This window comes from Alosa alosa, chromosome 6, assembly GCF_017589495.1.
Source record: "Alosa alosa isolate M-15738 ecotype Scorff River chromosome 6, AALO_Geno_1.1, whole genome shotgun sequence".
NCBI lineage: Eukaryota > Metazoa > Chordata > Actinopteri > Clupeiformes > Clupeidae > Alosa > Alosa alosa.
This window is the reverse complement of record NC_063194.1, coordinates 3,923,795-3,941,440: the sequence shown is the minus strand read 5'-3', so window position 1 is coordinate 3,941,440 and position 17,646 is coordinate 3,923,795. Positions and strand designations below refer to the sequence as shown.

The window sequence follows — 17,646 nt, the reverse complement described above, 5'->3', positions numbered from 1 at the left end:
AGTGTTTTTTCAGCAAGTGCTATTTCATCCACTTCACACGCCAAATAGGCCTAGAATGTAGAAGAAGTAATTTCGGTATTGGTCGATCCTACAATTAATTAACCGTCCTCCATAAAATGTCCCGAAATGAATAGGCCTATAGGCCTACATTATTTCACTATTATTCAGCAAGAAGGTAAATTAATGAAACAAAATCCAGAAACATTTAAATCGACAACATAAACAAACAAATAAATTAACTCACTAATAAACTGAATTAATAATAATAATAATAATATATGTATTCATTTAGCTGACACTTTTCATCCAACGTGACTGTCAATTCTATTACAAGACTATAGTCAGGCAAAAGGTTCTATTTCCTTGGCAAAGAACCCCCATGGTTCTATTTAGCACCCACAAGAACCCTTTTTTTCTAAGAGTGTAGGCTACATTGTCCACGGAACAACTCAGTGTAGCTCAAGGTCACAACTGTGGAAGCCTGGGATTTGAACCCATACATTTGCAGGCTACTGCATGCTAACCCAGCTCCTTATCATACGCACTACGCTATATGTAATAATAAAATAATAACAGATAGGCAAATGTGTTTGTGCTTATTGGTGTAATGGAGGCTATCGCAGCTAAACATCAGTTGAAACTCAGGCTAATTGTCAGTAATATTATAGGCTACCATGTTTGCAGTAGCCTAACAGGGTGAATAAATAAGAAATTGTTTAATGGTATAGGCTTACTTTCATGAATACATAATTGTAAACAATGATCTAAGGAATATATCCGTATCCAAAAGAATGTATAACTTTCAACCATGATGTGATCGTTTTTCCATAAAAGTAGGCCTATAGTATAGTAGGCTATAGGCTAAATAGTACTCTTTGTATAATTGTACACAAACTGATGTTGAGGAAAGTTAGGCCCATATAATTCCATCACTGTGTCTGATAAATGGTAAATTAAGAGAAAAACACCGGATGATACCATTGCTGTAATTTTATTTTATTATTCAAACAGACAGTTTACATGCGAAAACTCTGTCGTCTGTTTAAAGGATGGACAGCCGACTTATCGGTATTTTTCGGCCAAAGCAATCGCCAAGGCACTAAGGAACTTGTCCATGGACACGTGGACTTCTGGGGTGAACTCTTTAGGAAACTTGATGGCCAACACCACAAGGATGCAGTGAGAAAGGAGCTGGGAAAGAAAGAGTCGAAGGAGATATTATTGTTACCGCTACTGTCCGAGAATCGCAAAAAAATATACGAATTCATAAAATAATTTAGATTGAAGCACAGGACAAACGTGACGTTATATACCTTGAAGTTGGCTGGATCAATACGCAGCTGAAAAGCATGCAGTTCACTGAGTGTAAGAAGTCCTGCAGTAAGGTCATTGATCTGACCGACTGCAAAGCCAACACCGTCCATGACAGTCTTGCCATGCTTCATCACGGGGGCAGAGCCGGGGCTGAGGTCATCCCAGTGGGAGAAGTACGTCTTGGTCTGAGGGTAGACCACCAGCATCCTGTCCAGTCATAATGCTGGTTAGAAAAAAATTGCAGGCGCACACGTACATTGCACACACAGGTAGATATTATAAATGTATTTTTAAAATCAGAAAGAAGAAATTACCTGGACAGGGCATCGCCCCCAATTTCCTCAGCTTTACCAGCGATCTTGCCCCAAAATGCTTGGACTGTCGCCTTGTCTTTGGCTGTTAGACTCATGTTGTTTCTTTCCTGGATTTAAGACTTTACACTCTTTGAGTCCAGTAACATTTCCAGGCGACGATTCGGCCTTTTTAAAGGCCACCTCGAATCACTTTGTGGGCACACCCAAGACCCACCTCTCACCTGGCTAGATGCCAACTTGACCTCTGGCCAACAACTGCGATATGTAATAGCCTATTTTTGACAACCCGTAGGCTACTAGCTATACACCTGATGTCTTACACATGGAAAAGCAAAATACACAAATAAATAAACGTGGTGAAGTTTATTCTAGCCAAAAAACACAAAAAGTCAACACTGACACTGGTGTTTTTGAAATCTTTATCGAACAATTAAATCGGGTGTCGCTTGAGGACAAGTCATTTGAGGACAATGACGAGTGTTGTCTCCCACGTTTTCCTAAATTCAATAATTAATCCTAATGAACTTGTCGGACAGATCTTGAAGAAAAATGAAAAATAAAACATGACGTAAAAAATGAAATTTCATTCATTAATTGATTTTAAATGAAGCATCACACTGATTAGCCGTGTATGAAAAATCACAGACACGTAAGCAATTAAAATGATTTGCTTTATCAGCGGACACTGCAGTATTTAGCCATGAATATAAAAAGGCGTAGTAGCCTGTTTTTTACATAGGTATCACTAAAACATTTGGTTATCGAATGAGCAACTTGTTTGGGTGGAGCCACTGTTGCGTATAGATAATGCCACATGGTCACCCGCACGATAGGTTATAGGCTACATTTGACTATTAGCCTACCTAAAATGGTTAAATTCTGCTTAGCCGAAATATTTAGGGATCAACCATCTTCATTTCCATACCATTATTTTAAATCTTCATATTGTATTTGAAATAAAATGAGCGCTATAACCATGCATTGTCCAGGTCTCACGTCATCGGCAATGTGGATGTTCCTTTCCTTTACACATCAGTTCTCACCCGGTCTAAAATGATCTAAAGAATTAAAACAAATATTAAAGATGATATCTGAAAAAATAATGTGATACTACATCACAATAGTTGTTTACAAATTAATGTGTACCACATCCAGGCCTTTATATTGAGTAGAATAGTGTAGTATTTATCATTTTGCGTTAAACTGTTTTATACAGGCCTGCATAGAAAGCAAACTTAAAAAGCACTATAGTAATGCATCCTTATTCACATAGCCTACAATCATTTGATTTGACCGACCTAGGCGTGCATACATAGACACTGGGTGGTGCTAAAGCACTAGGAAGTTTGCCCTTTATCAACGAAATGCCCTTTTGAAACTTTTTTTTTTTTTTTTTTTTTTTAATTATTAATATTATTAAGATTTTACTGAGGTCGGTTTTGAAATGATCTTTTGAAAACCTGAGCCATTAAAAAACGACTGAAACAATGCCCCGAAATGAGCCACCTCCTTGCGCACACCCGACCAGCCTAGCTCTCTTCCTTTGTCACGTGAACTCGCGCGGTCACGCGCAGGGCACGCCAGATGCGCAGCAGTTCAGTAAGCGTCTTCAAATAGCAGGCATGGTCGCTGACAGGCTGCTTCTCCCGTGCCCCATCAGCCAGGTAACATACAGATCAAGCAAAATCGTACAGTTTGCCCTCTAAGCCCACATGCAATAATTTTGTTGTGCAGTAAAATGTCTCATTCAGCCCCAAACAAGCATTTTTGCCGACTGGTCACCTGATAAACTAGTTAGATGAAGCCAGATAAAGTTTTACTCTGTAGCCCAAATCAATGACAGATAACGTGACGACCACATACAAATAATTTCGGTAGATTTTGCAAATGTATGTGTTAAGAAGAACGTTTTCTGTTGTATATGTTTTGTTAGGCAACATGTATTAACACATTCATTTGTGACAGAAGAAACGGGAAGTCCCCCATTACCTGTGAAAAATGCCCATCTGCATTCATGTAATGACAACAGTCAGTAGCCCACTATAACTCCCTCTCGTACTGTTTGGTCTCTTTATTGTCTTACAGATCAAGTAAAATCGTACAGTTTACCCTCTAAGCCCAACATGTAATCATTTTGTTGTGCAGTAAAATGTCTCATACAGCATCAAACAACTAAGCATTTTTAGCCGACTGGTCACCTGATAAAGTTTTTCGCTGTAGCCCAAGTCAATGACAGATAACGTGAGGACGACCACATAGGCTACAAATCATTTCGGTAGAGTTTGCAATTGCAAATCTATGTGTTAAGACGAACGTTTTCTGTTGTATAGGTTTTGTTAGGCAACATAAATGAACACATTTTGGTCTCTTTATTGTCTTAATTGTATATTGATTTACTAACGTGCGCTAAAAAGCCCCCCTGAGCACCTGCCCCCCAAAATGTCTGTGCACGCCACTGAAAGGGAGTGTGTGTGTGTGTGGGGGCGTAAAAGGCCACCCGTCTCTTAACAGGTAAGGTAGTTTCAAAGGGACATGATACATGATCCCTCTTCTGTCTGACTCACCTCACGTGATTCATGCATAATAGCTTGGGGCCGGTTCCCCAAAACGTTCTTATCGCTAAGTAGTCTATTCCTTAACCTCTCTCTTAACGTTATGGCACGATTCCCGACACGTTCATAAGCTAAGTATATCTTCTGTAAGTCACACATTCTGTAAGGTTGGTCTGGACCATTCGTAAGCTCTTTCTTAGCGTTGTTTGAGCTCAAGACGCTAGTCGCCGCCACTGTGCAGCAGAGTTTAGAAATCAGCGCAGCGCATAAGTCAAACTATGGTACAGTATGTTGACAATGTTGTGGCTCAACGATAATTTTATGTTATAGACATTTTAAGACTAATAATAAAATATGTTCGCAATGGATACAGGCCTACGTTTACTTTATTTGGTATCAGAACTAATGTGGTGGTAATTAGCCTAGGCTATTTCGTAATGTCATTAAAGCGTTCAAATTGGCAATCACGTTTGATAATTAAAAGCTAGAATTTGCCTCTAAATGGCTAAGATCTATAAATGGGTAAGCATGGTGGTGTCCAGTAAGCGACCAACTATGGCAGCGATCCAACGTGTCCTTGTATTGAATCAGAGACGGCGCCAGCCGCGGAGCCGTTTAGTCCATGTCACTCCATAGCTCTTTTTTGTTGCTGTTGCACAAGTTATTCCGAAAGCTGGAAAACAGTGTCACCTTGTGCAAGCTCACCTCGTCCAGCAAAACTTCAAGTTCCTCTGACGAGAAGCTTGGTGCCCTTTTTTACGTTGCTTCCCCACCATATTCTGTATCCAACTCTCTTTGTTCATTGTGATAGACAGATTGCTTTTTATTGAAAACATTAACCAATGGCAATCAATACCGTACCGTACAGAAGTAACTGCAGCTGCTTGCCAATCAATTCTAATTGTAAGGTACCTTACCATTAATATAAAAGTGTACATCATTTTTAGAAGTCGTCAAGCCCATGTCACGAAGCGGCACAAGTGGCACAACGGGATAAGGAGGGTTGATGATTAGCGAGGGATTGGCCTACCCGGTTAGTCTACCCGTCACAACATATCGTGTGAACATACTGACAATTTGATAATTTAATTAATAGTCTATATTTTACTGATAACTTAAAACTCTGTTGAAATAAAAGTTACTGGAATAATTTGAGGAATGTTTCATTTGCATAGAACGTGTTGTCTTTCTTAACGCCGCCATGCACCTTTGCGTGAAGTGGAAAATCGATTCCTGAGCAATAGATGCCAACTAATTCAGCACCTTCGCTTGGGACAGCGCCTTTGTAACGTCGAACGTAAGAGGCAGCGTGTTAAGAAGCTTCCTAAGGGACACTTCGGGGAACACACTTAAGAACATAAACAACTTTGGTAAGATATATCTTTTGAGTCTTCTTAGCACTTATCGGGGAACAGGCCCCTGGTCTCTGACAGAAATTACGTTTTGTGCCAACATGTAGAAACACTACTTCAGTCTTTATTTGGTGAATGGAGGTGCAAATTCCTTCTTTGGTTGTTGTCCGCATTTGGTTGTTCACATTAACTGTAGGCTATTACCGCCAGTGCATTGTAAACGTTTTTTTCCCCCCAAGTTCTGTGGCATAGCGTCGCCACATTTGAGTGCTTTAAGCCTACATTTTGCCTGCATGGATGCACGATTGTAACATGCAAGATGCAACAACCATTTCTAAGAGGCCTATAAACAGGTTCATAAACAGGTTCACCCAGATAAATATGACCATAACTTTGAGCTGACCAACACCACCAGATGTTTACATGCATCCTCTGTTGGCATTGTTTTGTCAATTCATGAATAAATATATAGCAACACATAAACATAAAAATAGCTTAAAACTCTAATGGCTTTGTGCGTCAATCAAGGTTCTTTAAGCTTAACATGTGGAGTCCACGAATGGTGTTTTGCTGTTAAAACACCTTAACATTAAGGTTTTGTAATAATTATTTGCTCTGGGTATATTTTAGGCGCTGCCACCACCTTTGTTCATCCGGTATGGTGGTATGGTCCGGTGTAATGTAAAGGGAGAGGCACAGGGATGGCACCAGGATGTACAGTATCAAAGAGAATATTTATTAAAGAGTACAATTCATTAAAACTATATAGGCCTACCCGGACTGATACCTCCCCAATAAATATAACAACCCTCACTCAGCAAACACCATGACCCTAACCCCCCCTCAACCCACAACACTGTGCTGCAAATAAGATACTGCATGACACAATTAAACCCCCCCCCCCCCCCGAATATATATATATATATATATATATATATATATATATATATGCCACATTGATTAGTAACACAATAGTTGGACATTACTGTGCATATTAATAAGTTTCATATATTAAAAGGGGATATCAACACGACACCTGGAACCTGCCAGTCTATCTCTCTCTCTCTGCATTTCCCAATTTATTAGAGTAGCCTAAGTAACGTTCAAGTTAGATGTGCTGCATGATCATCCTGGCAACACGAAGTTGGTGCATTTTGACATCATGGTCTGTGGTTGCGCGGCAGTTGCTAGGTAATAATGTAAACTGTTTGCTGCCAATCACCAAAAAGCATGCCTTTTATGTCTGTGTACGTAGGCTACACGGGATTTTATGTAGGCCTACGATAACTGAATACAACAGGAAAGCCCTGCAGCGCATAGTGAACACAGCTGGAAGGATTGGTGCTTCACTCCCCTCCCTGAAAGACATTTACACCACCCACCTCACCAGCAAGGCGCGACCACAATTGTGAGTGATACAAGTCACCCCGCTCACAATTTGTTTGATCTACTGCCCTCTGGGAAGAGGTACAGAAGCCTGCGCTCCCGCACTACCAGACTCACCAACAGCTTCATACACCAGGCTGTTAGGATGCTGAACTCTCTCCCCCCTCCACCCTCAGCTACATAGCATCCTGGACTCTGGACCCACAATGGCTGCCTTGCACTACTCCACTTGTACTACTCCACTTGTACACTTGCACACTTTGCACACTTTGCAACTTGTTGTTGTTGTCCTGTTGTCCTGAAAACACAACACTTCTGCTGCTCTTACATAACTTGCACCACTATGCCACTTGCTTACTTAGGTCATAGCAGAACTACCTCAGCTATTTATTGGCCTGACTTTGCACTATTATATTGACTGTCTATGCACAATTGCACAATTTCAACCCAATTTTGCTGCTCTTATTTCTTCATTGTATGTGCCTTCTTATTTACTTTTTATTGTTAACTTGAATGTTATGTTTGTCTGTGGACTTAATTGGTAAAATATGTCTTGTCTTCACCGTGGGATAGTGAGAAACGTAATTTCGATCTCTTTGTATGTGTTGGCATGTGAATAAATTGACAATAAAGCAGACTTTGACTTTGACTTTGACTAAACACAACCAAGAACAAAACCGTTTGAAACTAGCAGAAATTATAATCAGAAGTTAATTTTCACCAGAAACCGGGACAATTCGTGTCCCGGGAAGTATTAGGCCCACTAATTGTCCGGAACAGTCACTCAAAAAAAGAGAACAAACCCGGGAAATCCAGTGTATGTGGCAACCCTACTCAGCATGCAACACACCACACACAGCAAACCACATAGGACCGACTCCTACTGGAGTGGTCAAAAAGTAGCCTACCTAATAGCAATGTCATTTATCTTAAATCGGACACGTATTCTCTGTGAACGTTGCTTGAAGAGTTTTATGCATTAATCAATCAGTAGGCTATTTGAACTGGTTGTCATTCAGTTTTCACCTTAAACACACACAATTTGTCCATTACCTTATCATGCCATTGTGTTGAGAAAGGAGTTCAGACATTCTGACATTGCACGAGGCAATTCAGAAAACACAAAGCTGTCAAAGATAACAAAACTCTCAGATGACATGCTACATCACACTTGTAGCATCTACCTTGTAAAGAGAGGTGAGCGACAGAAGATGGAGACAGGAGAAAAACACGCCTAAAGAGACAAAGGAAACTTCTTCATTCATCCACTAAACCAAATATATCAGTCTTTAGCAGTGCCGGGAGATTATGTGCTGAATATCACTTATGTCGACGTTACGCTAAGTCCCTCCATGTTGTAACAATTTCAGTTTCACCAACGATGTAATAAATTGCATTAATACTTCGCTTCTCAAGGAGCAAGCAAGGTTTGTTCCGGTCTGAACGGCCTTGTCTTTGAAAAGTAGACTGGCTGTAGCAGCCCTCGGAACCGAAATGAAGAGGAGTCACGAAAACGGGTGCAATGACATTTATTGTCGCTCTTCCAGCACCGTGAAACTAAAGTATGATACACACAAGAGCAAGTAAATAAAAATACACAAACAGAGTGCATAGTTTTATGCAATTATTAACTGGATACTCAAAATGATAAATGAAGAATATGCTCGTGTAAATGCAATAGGCTACAATAAAGCCAACTTTCACATTAAATTCACCCGTGTGGACAACTCATAACTCAAGAAAACACTGCAAATATCATTTAACACTTTACGTTACAAGGTTCACTTGGATAACTGAACATTATACTTAAATATTTCATACCTCGCTCCACTTTCCAAGGGTGCAAACTAGCAGTTCATTTAGCTGTCCATTAGCTCCTTGCAGGTAGTTCACAAAACAGACTTAATACGAACATAATATGCTAAAATGTAATCCGTACTTGGTGATGTACACATAAATCTTCAAGTAAAACAATGAGAAAAGGTGTTCCTGTGCGTATGTGGTGTATGTTCACGCAAGAGAGAAAAAATGTCTGACTTGTCTAACAAAGCTTGCCGCGCGCTGAATCTCCTTACCCCTGTCCTGTGTAATTTCAAAATAAAAGTCTCAAACTATGGTCAATTACACTCCCACCAAATCATGTTATGATGAATGAGGTACAAACATGAAAATGAACAATGAGTCAATCACTCGTCCAAGACGCCACTCATTCCTTGCGAGCAGGTCATCCTTGATGATGACAAGGTCATTTACCTTTAGATTTCGCCGAGGTAAGTGCCACTTTTGTCTTATGGAAATATTCAGGAGGTATTCTCTTTTCCACCTGCTCCAGAACTGCTCAACAAGGTATTGTACCCTGCACCACCTTTTTACAGCATACAAATCCTCCCTGACAAACTTCCCAGGCGGTGGCAAGGCGACTTTGGATTTCATCAAGACGAGGTGATTTGGAGTTAAGGGCTCTAATGAGTGAGGGTCATTGATTCCTTCCACGTTTAATGGACGACTGTTGACAATGGCCATTGCTTCATAGAATAGTGTTCTGAGAGAAGAGTCATCTAGTCTACCTGGACACTGCACAACAGTAGCATTCAATACATTCCGAATGGTTCGAATTTGTCGCTCCCAGATGCCTCCTGCATGACTGGCGGAAGGAGCATTGAAGATGAACTCACATTGTTTGTCTGCCAGGAAGGCTTCCAGTGCCTTTGTATCACATTGCTTAAGGGCTTCCTTGAGCTCATTTCTAGCTCCGACGAAATTTGTGCCCTGGTCACAGCGGAGTTGACTGACTGCTCCTCTCAGACTGACAAAGCATCTTATGGCATTGATAAGACAGTCCGTAGACATATCTTCAAGCATTTCAATGTGGACTGCTCGTGAATACAAACATGTGAAGATAAGCCCATATCGCTTGTAATCTTTTCTGACCTTTCTTAACAACAAATGGACCGAAGCAGTCCATCCCACAGAATGTAAAGGGGTCTGAAGCTTGGCAGCGTTCCTTTGGAAGGTCGGACATTTTTTGCTCCTCTGTAGGTCGTCTAAGCTTTCGGCATTTTATACATCTGTGAACAAACTTGGCAATAGTCTTACTCCCACCATGGATCCAAAAACCATTGGCTCGTAGCTCCATCAATGTTTGATTTCGTCCCTGATGACAGATCTGGGCATGGTAATGAGCTATAACCAACTCAGTGATGTGGCTGTCCCTTGGGAGGATAATGGGGTGCTTTAGTTCTTCACTGTGGGCTTCCCTTAGGACCACAAGCCCTGTAGTAGTTTGCTGATCTGTCTGTATTTCTGATCCGAGGCCTGAAGTTAACATCTGAATTTACTGGTGTTGAGGTAATTACAGTTCTTGTATTATGTTTTTTGTTTTTTGGTCTGGCACCTTGCCTGTGCCAAGGCTCTGTACTCACATTTCCCTTTGTGAGGTCGATGCATTCATCTGCTCTATTAGCAGTGATATTAGACTGCTGGGTTACATTCTCTGCATTTCCAGTAGTTGCTGTACTCACTTCATGAGATGCCTCTCGTAGTTCATCTGTCGTTGATGGAAGGGCATGCATCTTTGATTCCAAAGTAGAAATCCTCTGTTCTAGCTCAGTACATTTTCGCATGATCTCCTGGGTCTCTGGCGGAGGAGCGCATTTTGTTTTAATCCAACTTCAAGGTGAATTGCCGTTCAGTTTTTGCTCGTTGACTTGGCTGGCTCATTTAAAGTAAAAAACTAACCACTAAAGTTTCAGATTTAAATGTACTGGTTTCACTGTCTTTGCTAAACTAGCTTGTAAATGAAATAAAAGAATGAAAAAGAGTGGAAATTGCTAAAAGGATAGGTGAAGCAGGAGCAGTGTGAAATGCGTCCTACTCGCTTGAGTAGGAGTTGACTCTTTCAGTCTCCCACCAACACGAAGCAGTCCTTCATCTAGCATGGGGTCCAGGCAAAAAAGGGGACTTGAACTTGGGAGACACTTGCCCTTGTGACTTGTTTGAAGTACCTTTATCTCTTCAGAGAAGGCTTGTTGTTGGACCAGCTTAATCACAACCTCAGCAGCTCTCTTACGTTCGCCAATGGACACACATTCAACATGTTGTGAGGTTTTCTTAGATCCAACTCTCTTGATTCTTGCAACCACCTTCACAAGCTTTGTCCAGGAGGAAAACCGGCTCAAGCGGCTTAGGATATCACTCGTTTCACTGACTTGGGTTGCAAATATTCGAGCTGCCTTGACTTCTGGATCTCCGACAAGCAATTCAGTCGAGGGTTTAGGTGGCAAGAGCACTTCTTGTTCCCACAGAAATCTAGGCCCGGATAACCAATTAGATGAGGAGATTTCTTCTGCGTTAATGCCTCTCGAAGCGTGGTCAGCCGGGTTTTGTGTTGTGTCAACATAGTGCCATTGGTTGGGATCTGTACTTCCTCTTATCAGTTGGATACGGTTGGCCACAAACACGTGGAACCTTCGTGCTTCATTGCAGATGTATGCTAGCACCACCTGAGAGTCAGTCCAAAAAAATTCTTCATCAATTTTCATCTGAAGTTCCGTCTTTAACATGACGCTCATTCTGGCTGCGGTGACAGCAGCTGAGAGTTCCAATCTCGGGATACTTAAGATCTTTGATGGAGCTACTCTGAGACTGCAATGGATCTCACCTTTGTTGTTTCTGTACCTTAGGTAGGAACACGCTCCATATCCTGTCCTGCTGGCATCCGCAAAGTGGTGTAGTTCAATCCTGACAATGTTACCGAGGTTGTGAGGAACATTACATCGGGGTATAGTGATCTCCTTTAACCTTCTGAGACCATCCTTCCACTCCTCCCACCGTGACTGAAGGCTTACAGGAATGGGATCATCCCATCCAACACCTCGGTGACACAGCTCTTGCAGGATACATTTCCCTCTCAGGGTGAATGGAGCCACGAACCCAAGTGGATCATAGAGGGAGGCGACAGCTGACAGGATACCACGACGAGTTGGAGGGCGGTCTTTGGCATCAATATTGAAAGAAAAGGTGTCAGTTTCCATGGACCACTGAATGCCAAGTATGTGTCCTTCTGGTAAGGTGTCTGGATTGAGATTGAGAGGGTCAGTAGTTGCTGCTCTTTCTGATGGAGCTACGCAGGTAAGGACCTCTCTTCGGTTTGAGTTAAACTTATGCAAGCGCAAGCCTGCACTTTTGCAAAGTTCCTGTGCTCTGATGATTAGCTCCTTAGCCCCTTCCTCCGTTGGAACACTGATTAACCCATCGTCCACGTAGAAATTATTCTCTACAAAGGCTGATGCTAGGGGATGGTCAGTCTTATGTTGTTGTGCCAGGTACCGGAGTCCAAAATTGGCACATCCTGGGGAGGAGGCAGCGCCGAAGAGGTGGACTGTCATTCTATATTCTTGAGGTTCTGCTTCCAACTGACCTCCCTCCCACCAAAGGAACTTCAGGTAATTACGGCATTCGGGTAAAACGGAGAACTGATGAAACATTTTTTCAATGTCGCAGATCACAGCAACAGCTTCTCTTCTAAACCGTAGAAGAACTCCCACCAAAGAGTTGATAAAAATCAGGGCCAGTTAGTAGTGTGTCATTCAAAGACATCCCATTAAACTTGGCAGAGCAATCAAAAACAACTCTAAGTTTATCTGGCTTTCTGGGGTGGTATACCCCATGATGTGGAATGTACCACACAGTCTCGCTCTCAGAAGCTGCTGGGGCTGGTTCCGCATCACCTCTGTCTATGATGTCTTTCATGAAGGCCATGTAGTGGTCATAATACTGTTTGTTTGACTTCAACCTTTTCTTCAGGTGTTGCAGCCTAACAGTGGCCAGCTTCTTGTTATTTGGAAGAACTGGTAAACCAGTGCCTTTAAAGGGAAGTGGCATTTCGTAATGTCCATTGTCCTTTTGCTTAATGTTGTCACTCAGAAACTGAATGAATCGAACATCATCCTGAGACACGTATTTATCCTCATAGGTCTTTTCGCTGAAGTCCGATTCTAAAATCTTTAACACATCTGGAGCAGATGGCACTGGGATTTCTTTCACAGAGATTCGATGAACAAAGCTTTGATTTCCCTGCCTGTCCATGTGGGGATTGGCTGACCCTATGATACTCCAGCCTAATGCAGTCCTTTGTGCAAAGGGCTCATTTTCACTACCTGAGATGACCTCTAGGGGGGCCAGTGCTGACGGACAGTCGTAACCAATCAGTAGTCCCACCTCACAGTCTTGCAATGGTGGCATCTTGTTTCTTAAGTGGTTCAAATGAGGCCACTGGAGTGCTGTGCCCTTAGTGGGAATGTGTGACTTATCGACTGGAATGAAGTCTCGAGAATAGGCCTGTTTTACTGTGATGTATGTTTCCGAGTTCAGTCCTCTAACCTGTAGACCACTGACAGTCTTACTTGCTATTACTGTATTGGCAGCAGTCATGGTGCTTAACTTGAGTTGTACTGAAAACGTGGTCACACTGAGTCTTGCAGCTAGATCCTCCAATATGAAAGTAGAGTCACTCTGTGTGTCAAGCAATGCATAAGTGAGAATTTCCTTTTCTGGTGCTGTCGTCGAAGACACAAGAACTGGGACAATGCTGGAGGTGGCTGAGGCATGTTGTGTCAAAGCAAATGATGTAACCTTGTGGGTTCCTTCATTCCTATGTTCTCCTACAGCTCCAGAGTCCTTTGTAGCTTTTTCATTTGAGTTTATATTTCCTTCTATGTGCAGGCATGTAGGGTGACGTTGACCACATGTGCTGCAGGTGTGCCGCCTTTTACACTCTTTGGTAACGTGTCCCTTTCTTAGGCAACCGAAGCAAAGATGATGTTCATAAATGAAAGCCCTTTTATCATCTATGGATTTTGCAGCAAAAGTTGGACATTTAGAAATACCATGAGTTTCATCCTGACAACATAAGCAAGGCAGCCATGCCCTTGACTGTTCTACTGTCTCAGTGGGAGAGTCTTTCGTTTGAGTGACTGTGTTTAGGGCTTTGGCTCGCTGTGGAACCCTCTCTTCTGTTGTTTTAATGTTCAGCAGAAGTGGTGAAGCAATGGGGTTGCATGCAATTCTGGCTTCCCTTGCCAGGAACTCTGTAAAGCGCGCAAAGCTGGGATAATTTCCACTTTGATCTAATTCTTCCACGACAATACGACTCCACCTACGGACCAACCACTCGGGAAGCCTTTTAAGAAGTTTGTGATTCTCCTCACAGTCATCGAGAATGCTCAGTCCCTTAACATGGGGAATGGCCTCATGCGAAGTCTCTAAGTGCAATTGGGTCATTTGCAGAAATCTTCGGCCACTTTGCAAGCTTATCTCTAAAGGCCTTTTGAACAATGAATGGATTCCCATACCTATCTTGAAGGACTGCCCAAGCACCCTGATATGCATCATCTGCGTTCCGATAGAAAAATCCCTCCACAGCCTTGCGTGCTTCTCCTGCAAGATAACTCTTTAAATAGAGCATTTTTTCAGCGACTGGAAGGGGCTTCTGATCAATTAATGCGTTGAAGGATAATTGCCAATCGATAAACTTCAAGGGGTCACCAGTGAATGTTGTAGGTTCTGGGACAGGTAGACGACTTAGAGTGAATGAACTAGCAATTTCTAGAGCTAGATTGACTTCTGACTGATTTGACGACGCTCCTTGTGATGTTTGATGAGGCTGGAACGGTGTGGCTTGTACATTTAATGTTTTGACAGTGATTTGGTGGTCTGGTGGGATCTGGATGTGTGTTTCTTCACCACCATGAATGAGGCTATCGCAGTCATTGTAAGCTTTCCGCAGCAGCTGCTGCTACCTTTACATCACTCTCTGCTTGTAGTTGTTGTAACTTTATTTTCTCTCTCCCTATTTTTAATTTAATTTCAGCCTCCATGGCTTTCCATTCACTCTCAAGTTCATCAAGCCTTGACTGTTGAGCATGTAGTTCCTGCATGGACTTTGCTTGTTCTAACCTGGCAGCAAGCTCAGCCTCAGCATCGGCACGTTTGCTAGATGCCGTGGAGTTGGCATTAGAGATCTTATCAAATTCTTCAGGTGACTCAGAGAACACAGTTTCAGTGTTTGTTTTACCGAGAAGACCGAACCCGTACTCATGCTTATTTAAAGTCATTCTCACTCTTTCCTTTTTCAAGTTGACCGTTAAAAACTTCATGAATATTTTTTAGTCGTCTGGTGGCTAGTTCACAGATCTCTGCTGTTATAGTGCCACATGCATCCATTCGACTTACAATGTCTGAAGTAGTACTATGGTTTCTCTGCATAGCTTGATAATGTTGAGCAACTGTGTTGAGCTTAGATTCAATGTTGACTTTACATGATCTAAGCTCTTCATCTGAGCAGCACAACTTTAGCTGTGTTCTTATTTCCCTTGCTGTCTGTCGCCACACCTCATAAGTCTTGTTGAATGCTTTCTCATTTTTCTTTGCTTCTTGTTCATGTAATTCTTGGCCCTTTTCTGTTAGATTGAGCTCACGAGAGCTAGACCTGACCTCTTGGTGACTTGTCTGCTTCTTCAGTGGGTTCTAATATCTTGTCTACTTCTTCAGAGGGTTCTGACATCTTGTTTATCTATGTGTCTGTTTATGCTACAAGCTTGTAAGTGTAGTATGTCTGTACTCAAATCTATGACTTTAACTAAATCTTAAACTATATAACCACTCACTTCAGACATTTACCCATCAAGGATATGCTAAGATAAGCAAAGAACAACAAAAACTATATCAGACAGTATTACTGATGATGTACAATCAAGCAATACACTTCTTTTAAACTCAATCAGGTTAACACAATAAACAGTGAAATGCATTCACCTTCGTTTTTCTTGCTTATTTGGAGTGTCTATTTTCATCTTTCAGGTCACAAAATGTACGTGAAATTACTCAATCACCTTGTAGGCCTAGGCTAATACACAATTTCCATAAACCATGTTCAATGTATCAAAATGTCCAATGTTGACGATCACTTAAATTTAACCTGTACTCTGTCGGTCTCTGATTGTGGACTTATCTGTAGACCATGGACATTTTGACATCCTGGCAGAGCGTGGTAGATGACTCAGCGTAGTGACGAGTTTCACTGTAGCAGCCCTCGGAACCGAAATGAAGAGGAGTCACGAAAACGGGTGCAATGACATTTATTGTCGCTCTTCCAGCACCGTGAAACTAAAGTATGATACACACAAGAGCAAGTAAATAAAAATACACAAACAGAGTGCATAGTTTTATGCAATTATTAACTGGATACTCAAAATGATAAATGAAGAATATGCTCGTGTAAATGCAATAGGCTACAATAAAGCCAACTTTCACATTAAATTCACCCGTGTGGACAACTCATAACTCAAGAAAACACTGCAAATATCATTTAACACTTTACGTTACAAGGTTCACTTGGATAACTGAACATTATACTTAAAGATTTCATACCTCGCTCCACTTTCCAAGGGTGCAAACTAGCAGTTCATTTAGCTGTCCATTAGCTCCTTGCAGGTAGTTCACAAAACAGACTTAACACGAACATAATATGCTAAAATGTAATCCGTAACGGTGATGTACACATAAATCTTCAAGTAAAACAATGAGAAAAGGTGTTTCTGTGCGTATGTGGTGTATGTTCACGCAAGAGAGAAAAAATGTCTGACTTGTCTAACAAAGCTTGCCGCGCGCTGAATCTCCTTACCCCTGTCCTGTGTAATTTCAAAATAAAAGTCTCAAACTATGGTCAATTACACTGGCAAAGTAAGAATGCGTGTCACTGAAAAATGTGAAGACCTTGGCTTTGATGACATGTAACTCGCATATAAAACAAGTTGGCATATGGACCTTAAAATTATTTTAAACCTTCCTATTCTATTTGAAATAAAAATGCAATTGTCCGGGCCCACTTCCCCGAAAGCATCTTAAGCCTAAAATCGTCGTAAAGTCCCTCTTACGAACATCTTAAGATTTGCCGACTGTTTCCCGAAACCATCGTAGCTTAAGAGCATCGTGAAAACACTCGTAGATCTACGAGTGCTCCAGAGTACTCGTTACCGGCTAAGAGCGTCTTAACAGTACTTCTCACTGAGGTCACCAACAGGACATACAGAGGAATTACAACTTAGAATACATAATCCAACTTACGTTCCCATTCTTTATTGTGTTTACCTGTGATGAATCAGATTTTAGCGTGCAAAATAGCCTACATTTAATGGTCATAATAGTGTGATGAAAAGCGGACAAAAATGCAATCAAGTTATGAAACGAGACGTTGCCAGAATAGTTTGACATTATCTTTGCTAAGTGAATATTTTATTAGGCCTATGAGGTGAAAAGCAGAGAAAGCAACATGTGGTTTAATCTGTAGCCTACTGCATAAAAATCTAAGCCTACACATTTCCTCTCTTTCTTACTCGACTTCTTTCTTATCTTCAAACGTGTTCTTAAGTGGCACCGCGAAAAATTATTGCATGGTGCAACAATCTAATCTTAAAATAATTACAATTATTTATGTCTCTGTGTGGTATATAACCTACTTGGGGTGCTTACATGCAGATGTCAAAGTGTTTCTATTTTCGTATTGATGTGAATAAATGTGTAGATCCGAAGTTTAAATGGTAGGCCTATAGCTGTGACGTGCAGTCACCTGACATCACCGTCAAATCAGAGGATATTTCAGAACTATTAACGTGGACAGCTCCCCTTAAGAGCATCTTAAGAGGAGTGCACGCGCGTTCACGCTACGAG

General features: G+C 41.5%; 1 protein-coding gene and 2 long non-coding RNA genes across 3 annotated transcripts; all 3 read right to left on the bottom strand.

Moving 5' to 3' along the window:
• Positions 1-975: 975 nt before the first annotated feature.
• On the bottom strand, positions 976-1,777 carry hbae1.1 (hemoglobin, alpha embryonic 1.1). The gene is made up of 3 exons (XM_048244997.1): positions 1,629-1,777; positions 1,314-1,521; positions 976-1,191 (listed from the first exon to the last, which is right to left on the bottom strand). The coding sequence occupies exons 1-3, from the start codon at positions 1,721-1,723 to the stop codon at positions 1,063-1,065; spliced, it is 432 nt and encodes a 143-aa protein (XP_048100954.1). The 5' UTR covers positions 1,724-1,777; the 3' UTR covers positions 976-1,062.
• A 6,652-nt stretch (positions 1,778-8,429) lies between these two features.
• Positions 8,430-8,820, bottom strand: LOC125295649. Its single transcript, XR_007193682.1, has 2 exons — positions 8,740-8,820; positions 8,430-8,475 (listed from the first exon to the last, which is right to left on the bottom strand). It is a non-coding gene; the product is annotated as an uncharacterized LOC125295649 (long non-coding RNA).
• Positions 8,821-16,037: 7,217 nt separating this feature from the next.
• Positions 16,038-16,641, bottom strand: LOC125295648. The gene is made up of 2 exons (XR_007193681.1): positions 16,348-16,641; positions 16,038-16,083 (listed from the first exon to the last, which is right to left on the bottom strand). It is a non-coding gene; the product is annotated as an uncharacterized LOC125295648 (long non-coding RNA).
• Between the last annotated feature and the right edge of the window lie 1,005 nt (positions 16,642-17,646).

Bases quoted from the DNA above. Each gene is read 5' to 3' on its own strand.
- hbae1.1 (XM_048244997.1), bottom strand. From the start codon at position 1,723: ATGAGTCTAACAGCCAAAGACAAGGCGACAGTCCAAGCATTTTGGGGC. The intron at 1,522-1,628 runs GTAATTTCTTCT...ATGACTGGACAG, and splicing joins GGGGGCGATGCCCTGTCCAG to GATGCTGGTGGTCTACCCTC. The intron at 1,192-1,313 runs GTATATAACGTC...TTTCTTTCCCAG, and splicing joins TTGATCCAGCCAACTTCAAG to CTCCTTTCTCACTGCATCCT.